Source organism: Conger conger, chromosome 7 (genome assembly GCF_963514075.1).
Source record: "Conger conger chromosome 7, fConCon1.1, whole genome shotgun sequence".
Taxonomy (NCBI): domain Eukaryota; kingdom Metazoa; phylum Chordata; class Actinopteri; order Anguilliformes; family Congridae; genus Conger; species Conger conger.
In genome coordinates, this window is record NC_083766.1 from 167095 (window position 1) to 178049 (window position 10955).

General features: G+C 47.4%; 1 protein-coding gene across 1 annotated transcript; it reads left to right on the forward strand.

Moving 5' to 3' along the window:
• Nucleotides 1-2283: 2283 nt before the first annotated feature.
• LOC133132450 (basic proline-rich protein-like) lies at nucleotides 2284-9676 on the forward strand. The gene is made up of 2 exons (XM_061247896.1): nucleotides 2284-2328; nucleotides 7850-9676. The coding sequence occupies exons 1-2, from the start codon at nucleotides 2284-2286 to the stop codon at nucleotides 9674-9676; spliced, it is 1872 nt and encodes a 623-aa protein (XP_061103880.1).
• The last annotated feature ends 1279 nt before the right edge of the window (nucleotides 9677-10955 follow it).

Consider the following 10955-nt stretch of genomic DNA (forward strand, 5'->3'; position numbering starts at 1 on the left):
AAACACTAAATAAAAACACTAAAAACTGCATATATGCCATTAAGTGCAAACAATGTGGTATAATATATGTAGGAGAAACAGGGAACACAATTAAATGTAGACTAGCACAACATATATACAACATTAGAAATCACAGAGAGACAGACACACACCTGGTGGCTCATTTCCTTCACCATGGACTTGAGGCACTAGAAATATCGGGCCTTCAAATGAACAACAATTGGACACCGGAGGAGAGACGCAGGTTTGAGAAACACTGGATTCTCAAACTTAGCACTCTATTTCCAAGAGGACTAAATCAACGCACATAGAGCACCGACACAAGAGGGACCAAATTCTTCCTACTTAAAGGCTTCAGTACCCTGAATGGCCAGTGCAAACTTTTATTTCCCAAGAGGCCCTAATATGGGACAACTTGGGAAATAAAGATTTCTTACTTACCTAACCCTTCTGCTAACCCTAACCCTAACCCTAACCCTTCTGCTAACCCTAACCCTAACCCTAACCCTTCTGCTAACCCTAACCCTAACCCTAACCCTTCTGCTAACCCTAACCCTAACCCTAACCCTAACCCTAACCCTGCCCCTTCTGCTAACCCTAACCCTAACCCTAACCCTTCTGCTAACCCTAACCCTAACCCTAACCCTTCTGCTAACCCTAACCCTAACCCTTCTGCTAACCCTAACCCTAACCCTTCTGCTAACCCTAACCCTAACCCTAACCCTTCTGCTAACCCTAACCCTAACCCTAACCCTTCTGCTAACCCTAACCCTAACCCTAACCCTTCTGCTAACCCTAACCCTAACCCTAACCCTTCTGCTAACCCTAACCCTAACCCTAACCCTTCTGCTAACCCTAACCCTAACCCTAACCCTTCTGCTAACCCTAACCCTAACCCTAACCCTAACCCTAACCCTTCTGCTAACCCTAACCCTAACCCCATGCACTTCATGTCTCCCTGGTTAAGCCTTAACCACCTCACTTTCTTTCTGGAACCTACCTCTGTTTCAGCACTATCAGAAGAAATGCCATATTAGCAAGGGAAAAGAGGTCTGTATTTGTTACGATTCACAAGGGATGAATTTTCATGAAATGCATTTTGATAAGATATTGTGATCTACAAGCTAAAGAAGTCCATGGAGTCTAGGAACAGGATCAAACCTGCTCACACTCAGTCAGTGACAAACAGAGAGACGGCAAATTAAAACACAATTAAAGACGCAGAGAGATAACAACTTGTCAGAAACAGCCGGCAAATAGGATTTGCATGCATGTTTATACTTGCCTTACCAGGCTAAAATAACGGTATAAGAAGTTTGAATATTGCCATTTTTACAATTAAATAAGTGATAGATAATCGTTGAACCAGTTTGTTTGTGTTTAATTCCTTATGGGAATTCTTAAGCATTTTTCAATTTCAAATTAAAGTAACAATAATATGTTTTTCAGAACCAGTGATGTTGTTTAGGTACTATTATGGATGTCTAGATAAACAGGAAGTTGTCTGCCCCAAAGTAATTAATTTGCTGTGGCCAGGTTTTTAATTATCTCAGAACTTGAATTAAGCCACCAATTAAATTAATGAAATACCAATTCCGTTTGTTCTGATGGATCTGCTGAGGAAGTCAGTGTACAAGTCCTAACGTTCCAGGACAAAATAATTCAGTCTGTGCCAGAAACTCGACTTTTCTACCTCTGTGAACTTCCTCAGCCTTAGCTTTAAATGTGTTCTGTGACTCAGCATGGCACAGCCCCATCACTGCCAGTGCACATGTGCAGCAGGAGAGAGAGGAAACATGCAATATAGAAAGGCATAGGAATTGGTAACTGCATTTATCACTGTAGAATACAGCGATAGTGTCATATATTGAATGGCTGAAGGCCGTGTTGTGATTTGACTGTGTGCATTACTGAAGCAGAAATGTTCTATCAAAAATGTTTTAATAAGCCCCTGTTCCACATTGCTCTCCACTCCGCGAACAGGGCCTGTCCTGCATACTGTGCTACCCTGTATGAGTGAATATGATCCACATCCTGATCCTGAGCACTTTAGCGATCAGCTACCCTGTATGAGTGAATATGACCTGTGTACTGTGCACTTTAGCGATCAGCTACCCTGTATGAACGAATATGACCTGTGTACTGTGCACTTTAGTGATCAGCTACCCTGTATGAGCGAATATGACCTGTGTACTGTGCACTTTAGCGATCAGCTACCCTGTATAAGCGAATATGACCTGTGTACTGTGCACTTTAGCGATCAGCTACCCTGTATGAGCGAATATGACCCACATCCTGATCCTGTACGCTTTAGCGATCAGCTACCCTGTATGAGCAAATATGACCTGTGTACTGTGCACTTTAGTGAACGAATATGACCTGTGTACTGTGCACTTTAGTGATCAGCTACCCTGTATGAACGAATATGACCTGTGTACTGTGCACTTTAGCGATTAGCTACCCTGTATGAGCGAATATGACCTGTGTACTGTGCACTTTAGTGATCAGCTACCCTGTATGAACGAATATGACCTGTGTACTGTGCACTTTAGTGATCAGCTACCCTGTATGAGTGAACATGACCTGTGTACTGTGCTCTTTAGTGATCAGCTACCCTGTATGAGTGAACATGACCTGTGTACTGTGCACTTTAGTGATCAGCTACCCTGTATGAACGAATATGACCTGTGTACTGTGCACTTTAGCGATTAGCTACCCTGTATGAGCGAATATGACCTGTGTACTGTGCACTTTAGTGATCAGCTACCCTGTATGAGTGAATATGACCTGTGTACTGTGCACTTTAGTGATCAGCTACCCTGTATGAGTGAACATGACCTGTGTACTGTGCTCTTTAGTGATCAGCTACCCTGTATGAGTGAACATGACCTGTGTACTGTGCACTTTAGTGATCAGCTACCCTGTATGAGCGAATATGACCTGTGTACTGTGCACTTTAGTGATCAGCTACCCTGTATGAGCGAATATGACCTGTGTACTGTGCACTTTAGTGATCAGCTACCCTGTATGAGTGAATATGACCTGTGTACTGTGCACTTTAGTGATTAGCTACCCTGTATGAGTGAACATGACCTGTGTACTGTGCACTTTAGTGATCAGCTACCCTGTATGAGCGAATATGACCTGTGTACTGTGCACTTTAGTGATCAGCTACCCTGTATGAGTGAATATGACCTGTGTACTGTGCACTTTAGTGATCAGCTACCCTGTATGAGCGAATATGACCTGTGTACTGTGCACTTTAGTGATCAGCTACCCTGTATGAGTGTAACTGTCATTGCTCTCCTCGCGGTCTCCTGTGGGAATGTGGGTCCCGCTCCATCTGTCAGACAACCTGCCGGTTCTGATGAGGCAGAACTCAGCCGCCACGGCCCTGCCAGTCCGGAGTGTGTGCTCTTCACAGAATGGGAACTCCAGGAACCAGCCTACCTCCCCGTTAACACAAAGCTGCTGGAATCGCAACACCATTATAAACCATTAGTGCCATTGATCTCATGAAAAGACATTTTTAGAAATAAAACCATGGCAACAGTCTGGGGTGTGGACCACATGTGACAGTGAGACCCAATCACATTCAGCGCAGCTGTCTCAGTGCCTCAGGTTTATTCATACTGTGTTTCATGTTGCTCCCTAAAGAAAGGGCTTAGTCCCCCTTCCATAGTCACATTTTAATGGGGTGAGTCAGATGTTTTCATCTTACCCACGTATATTAGCCCAGTGGAGGAAACAGAAAATCGCCCTTCCTGCTGACCTTATAAGTGTATCCTGGATGTGTTTCATAAATTTTCTGGCACCTTGGGCACTCAGTCAGTGTACACCTGACACTGTTTTGTTCTTTAATACCTGTAGTCCAGTGGACCACATCAAAAAGATTTTCTTGTCAGAAATGGCCATGGCTATTTTTCAAACCATCACTAAAACTAAGCCTACATATTTACCCAGAGGTGAGGGGCCACTCCATACACACAAGCCCATGAAACAGCTGCAGTGTTATAGCCCTTTATATCCCTGAGTGTGATTGTTTTTATTTATAGCTGATCTTTCATTTGTTGTAGTACACTGATATGAAAGGCTTGTATTGAGCAGAGCTTTCTGAAGAAGGCTGTGTTCTTTGACAACCTTTCAGAGTCCATAGATAAGACCTTCTTTAACCATTTTCCTGTGACCAGTGCAATAGTGTACACACCAGTGACCAGAGCAATAGTGAACACACCAGTGTCCAGTGCAATAGTGTACACACCAGTGACCAGAGCAATAGTGAACACACCAGTGACCAGAGCAATAGTGAACACACCAGTGACCAGAGCAATAGTGAACACACCAGTGACCAGAGCAATAGTGAACACACCTGTGACCAGTGCAATAGTGAACACACCAGTGACCAGTGCAATAGTGAACACACCAGTGACCAGTGCAATAGTGAACACACCAGTGACCAGAGCAATAGTGAACACACCAGTGACCAGTGCAATAGTGTACACACCAGTGACCAGAGCAATAGTGTACACACCAGTGACCAGAGCAATAGTGAACACACCAGTGACCAGAGCAATAGTGTACATACCAGTGACCTGTGCAATAGAGAACACACCAGTGACCAGAGCAATAGTGAACACACCAGTGACCTGTGCAATAGTGTACATACCAGTGACCTGTGCAATAGTGTATGCATCTGTGACCAGTGCAATAGTGAACACACCAGTGACCAGTGCAATAGTGTACACACCTGTGACCAGAGCAATAGTGAACACACCAGTGACCAGAGCAATAGTGAACACACCAGTGACCAGAGCAATAGTGAACACACCAGTGACCAGAGCAATAGTGAACACACCAGTGACCAGAGCAATAGTGTACACACCAGTGACCTGTGCAATAGTGAACACACCAGTGACCAGAGCAATAGTGAACACACCTGTGACCAGTGCAATAGTGAACACACCAGTGACCAGAGCAATAGTGAACACACCAGTGACCAGAGCAATAGTGTACACACCAGTGACCAGTGCAATAGTGAACACACCAGTGACCAGTGCAATAGTGAACACACCAGTGACCAGAGCAATAGTGAACACACCAGTGACCAGTGCAATAGTGAACACACCAGTGACCAGAGCAATAGTGAACACACCTGTGACCAGTGCAATAGTGAACACACCAGTGACCAGAGCAATAGTGTACACACCAGTGACCAGAGCAATAGTGAACACACCAGTGACCAGAGCAATAGTGAACACACCAGTGACCAGAGCAATAGTGTATGCACCTGTGACCAGTGCAATAGTGAACACACCAGTGACAAGTGCAATAGTGAACACACCAGTGACCAGTGCAATAGTGTACACACCAGTGACCAGAGCAATAGTGAACACACCAGTGACAAGTGCAATAGTGAACACACCAGTGACCAGAGCAATAGTGTACACACCAGTGACCAGAGCAATAGTGAACACACCAGTGACCTGTGCAATAGTGAACACACCAGTGACCTGTGCAATAGTGAACACACCAGTGACCAGAGCAATAGTGTATGCACCTGTGACCAGAGCAATAGTGAACACACCAGTGACCAGTGCAATAGTGAACACACCAGTGACCAGAGCAATAGTGAACACACCAGTGACCTGTGCAATAGTGTACACACCTGTGACCAGAGCAATAGTGTACACACCAGTGACCAGAGCAATAGTGAACACACCAGTGACCAGTGCAATAGTGAACACACCAGTGACCTGTGCAATAGTGTACACACCAGTGACCAGAGCAATAGTGTATGCACCAGTGACCAGAGCAATAGTGTACACACCTGTGACCAGTGCAATAGTGTATGCACCAGTGACCAGAGCAATAGTGTACACACCGGACTGCAATGTGGAAAAACACCAAAGAGGCCAGCTCTGTGTATATGCCAGGGATGGCTCTGATGAACTCAATGCAGAACGCATGTACAGATGAATCTCAGGTCTCAGATGAATTTTTACTTTAGGGGCCGACCGGCTATGGGAGCCACATTCTTCAGAATGTTCCGGCACAGTGAGCACATGTAATGATTTAGTACAACTACATTTTACTGAGGGATTAATCTGCAGTTTATGTGTGTGTGTTTGTGTGTGTGTGTATGTGTGTGTGAGCACTGTGTGTGTGTGTGTGTGTGTACGTGAGCTCCTGTGTGTGTGTGTGAGCTGGTTTCATTGTTGAGAGGCACTGACGTGTATATGCTCCAAAGACCCATGCGGTGGGTTAAAGACACCCTGAGTCCATCCCTCCATCTGTCAGAGCTGCCTCGCCATCTGCCCAGGCTCACTGTCTGATTCATTCAAGTCATGAGCTGCTGCACTGACTGTGAGCACGAGTACCTTTTCACCAGGAGACCTCACCTCTTCTTCTACTGATGTGCACTGAGGGAAATGGGTCGGAGTCTCCTCAGTGCCATTAAAGCACAGTAGCCATTGGACAGGGAGCCGTAAAATTGAATAATGCATAAAATGGATTGACTGGAAAGTAAGTAAATAATCATAATACCCTCAATAATGACAACACTTCAGTTATAAATAGCCTTGCTGAAAGCAGTAGCAGGATAGCTGAGGATTATAATGAAGTTCTCCAGTATGTATTGCTTTTTATATGTGAGTTGCTAGCTGGTATATGAGAGCAGTGTTCCATTCCACACACAAATGGACAATCAAACAAGCCGTATAAATAGGAGAGCTCACCGATAATAAACACGATTTCTTTGAAGACTTACTTTCTCTCTCTCTTTGTGCATAAAGATGTCGCCTCTGGGCCCCTGTGCACACACTGCTGATGGATTACCATGTCTTCCTTTTTCTTCTCTAAATTTCCCACAATTTCTAGTCTTTGTTCATAATATCCCTGGATCCCCTGTTTACTTTGTTCCAGGGTGATTTAATGAAGAGGAATTCACTTCCACACCAAAGACACACATTTTCTGTTTTAACAGCAAACAATGCTGTAGGCACACTATCTTCATTTGTTATTCTGAAAGAGCATTGAAAAAGATGACATTGTTCAGAAAAATGAACTTGTTGACATGCTCTTAACTCCTCATATTTTATTTATGAGAAGCATAAAAAAGAATCTGTAAAAAAAGAAAGAAAATCAAGTGAAGGACAAATCATATTACAGTGGTACTCTAATAGAATAATGGCATCATTGGAAAGTGTTACCTTTTGGAATGATGTTAGTGCTTTACCTTACAAATAGTAGAATAATAGAATAATATAGCACAATTGGGAATTATTATATAATATTATATTATATACTATTATTATCGCAAATCCTATCATTTTTTCTTCAATAATATGATGGAACAGTTAATCAGTTTACCAAAAGTGGTGGACCCCATACAGCGATGCACTGGAGAGAGTGAGACTGTTCTTTACCATTTTACCATTTTCCTCAGGTTGTCCTGGGAAAAGACAACACATTCTTAATTAATCAAATCAATCAATCAATGAAAGAATGAATGAATGAATGAATGAACTTCACAGGGACAAACCCACCATATGGAGAGCTGCACTCTTTAATAAAAAGGAACTTGCCATCTTTAATAAAACACTGTGACTAGCATTTCATCTGGGACGTCTTCTTCAGAGTAGAGCCTTCCATCTATTGGACCACCGAGAGTGTGCATGTCATTGAGCTTATCAATGAAAGACATGCTGGAACCCTCTAACAGAAATGAATATGAACAGCGACACACGCGCGAGCCTCCTGATGGCTTTGAGGACCCAGCAGAATGTTCTACTTATACCCCTGAGGACAGCTGGGTCTGTCTGAACCCCCTCACTCCTTAACCACTGCCCAGAACCTCCCCACAGCCTGGCCCAAACCGCCCCCAGCCCAGCCGCCAGACCCCCAAACCACCCACAGCCCAGCCCAAACCGCCCCCAGCCCAGCCTCAAGACCCCCAAACCGCCCCCAGCCCAGCCTCAAGACCCCCAAACCGCCCCCAGCCCAGCCTCAAGACCCCCAAACCGCCCCCCAGCCGCCAGACCCCCAAACCACCCCCCAGCCTCAAGACCCCCAAACCGCCCCCAGCCCAGCCTCAAGACCCCCAAACCGCCCCACAGCCCAGCCCAAACCGCCCCCAGCCCAGCCCAGCCGCCAGACCCCCAAACCACCCACAGCCCAGCCCAAACCGCCCCCAGCCCAGCCTCAAGACCCCCAAACCGCCCCACAGCCCAGCCTCAAGACCCCCAAACCACCCCCCAGCCTCAAGACCCCCAAACCGCCCCACAGCCCAGCCTCAAGATCCCCAAACCGCCCCCAGCCCAGCCCAAACCGCCCCACAGCCCAGCCCAAACCGCCCCCAGCCCAGCCTCAAGATCCCCAAACCGCCCCCCAGCCTCAAGACCCCCAAACCGCCCCCAGCCCAGCCCAAACCGCCCACAGCCCAGCCCAAACCGCCCCCAGCCCAGCCTCAAGACCCCCAAACCGCCCCCCAGCCTCAAGACCCCCAAACCGCCCCCCAGCCTCAAGACCCCCAAACCACCCACAGCCCAGCCTCAAGACCCCCAAACCGCCCCCCAGCCTCAAGACCCCCAAACCGCCCCCCAGCCTCAAGACCCCCAAACCGCCCCCCAGCCTCAAGACCCCCAAACCGCCCACAGCCCAGCCTCAAGACCCCCAAACCGCCCCCAGCCCAGCCCAAACCGCCCCCCAGCCTCAAGACCCCCAAACCGCCCCCAGCCCAGCCCAAACCGCCCCCCAGCCTCAAGACCCCCAAACCGCCCCCCAGCCTCAAGACCCCCAAACCGCCCACAGCCCAGCCCAAACCGCCCCACAGCCCAGCCTCAAGACCCCCAAACCGCCCACAGCCCAGCCCAAACCGCCCCCCAGCCTCAAGATCCCCAAACCGCCCCCCAGCCTCAAGACCCCCAAACCGCCCCCCAGCCTCAAGACCCCCAAACCGCCCCACAGCCCAGCCCAAACCACCCCCAGCCCAGCCTCAAGACCCCCAAACCGCCCACAGCCCAGCCCAGCCTCAAGATCCCCAAACCGCCCCACAGCCCAGCCTCAAGACCCCCAAACCGCCCCCAGCCTCAAGACCCCCAAACCGCCCCCAGCCCAGCCTCAAGACCCCCAAACCGCCCCACAGCCCAGCCTCAAGACCCCCAAACCGCCCACAGCCCAGCCTCAAGACCCCCAAACCGCCCCACAGCCCAGCCTCAAGACCCCCAAACCGCCCCCAGCCCAGCCTCAAGACCCCCAAACCGCCCCACAGCCCAGCCTCAAGACCCCCAAACCGCCCCCAGCCCAGCCTCAAGACCCCCAAACCGCCCCACAGCCCAGCCTCAAGACCCCCAAACCGCCCCACAGCCCAGCCTCAAGACCCCCAAACCGCCCCACAGCCCAGCCTCAAGACCCCCAAACCGCCCCCAGCCCAGCCTCAAGACCCCCAAACCGCCCCCAGCCCAGCCTCAAGACCCCCAAACCGCCCCCAGCCTCAAGACCCCCAAACCGCCCCACAGCCCAGCCTCAAGACCCCCAAACCGCCCACAGCCTCAAGACCCCCAAACCGCCCACAGCCCAGCCTCAAGATCCCCAAACCGCCCCCAGCCCAGCCTCAAGACCCCCAAACCGCCCCCAGCCTCAAGATCCCCAAACCGCCCCATTTGCTCGAAAAATATAAAGATAAATCACCTTTAACATACGGAAGGTGTGATTTCTTCAGAGATTAAATTGCATTTTAGTTCTGGAATTTTTAGTTCTGGATTTCTGGACAGGAAGAAAGCTGTTGAATGAAATGTAAAATTCAATGAGTGGAAAAGGGTTGATTGCAAAAACTGGGAATCTCTTAAGTAGGCTGTAGAACAGGGGGCAGGGATGTACATGTTAATATTTCATTAAACTGAAAGTAAATCAAGTCGGGCAAAATTACAGTGACCAGCTTCAGGAGTGCGGAACATTTAATGCAGCGAAGCCAGACAGATTCCAGATGAATTTCTCTGTTTGTTTCAGTGCGGATGTCGCGCTGAGCAGCGGCGGTGTGGCTGTGGAACTCTACTTACCTCGTCCTTCACTAATGTCACATTACAGTAAAACCATTCGGAAAATATGAGAAAGATTCTACACATAAAAACAGAAGACAGCTACTCTATCAAAACAGCTGTTTTTGCATCTGCCAAGGACAAGAATATTCTTCACTCTAGTGGCTGTAGTTATATATACTTCTGCACCAGCATATACATATACAGCTGAATGAGAAAGTATTGGGACAGTGTCACAATTTTGGCTGGTTTTCTCTGCACTTCCTGAGCATTGGCTTCAGCATAAAACAACATTACAGCTGAGGGCATTTAAATCCATATTCAATACATAACCAGCGGCAGCCGGTCAATAGGGGCACATAGGGCATCGCCCCACCCCCAATCTGTCAGTGCAATAAAATAAAATGAAATCATAATAATATAAAAAAGATATATATACATATATATTTGTAACGTCTAACATTGGCTTTTATATCTGCTAAACTGTCGATTTGCCAGACATTAAATTGCGTACATACTTAAATACATAACATTTAAAGTAGGTTTTTAGTCTTCTTTCAGTCTCATTTGTCTTGGCTGGGCACTGCGCCCATGGGGGATCAATTGGAGGGGAGTGTTTTTTCTTTTGGGTGGTGTATTTGTGCCACACTGATTGGCTGTTACCAGTAATCAGTAATAATCCTATTTGTATGATATTTTGGCCCTTTGTATGATGCATCATCAATAATTGCAAATATGACACTTCATAGTTTCTGTTTTTTTCATAATAGTGAAATGGTACGGAGGGGATTTGTATCCAGCCTGATTCATGTTATGTTTTTATGTCAGTGATGTATTTGGGGAAACCCTGGATCCAATCACATCCCAAAAGGCCGCCACTTCATCAGCCTAAAAAAGTGAACCACAACACAATCACACCCC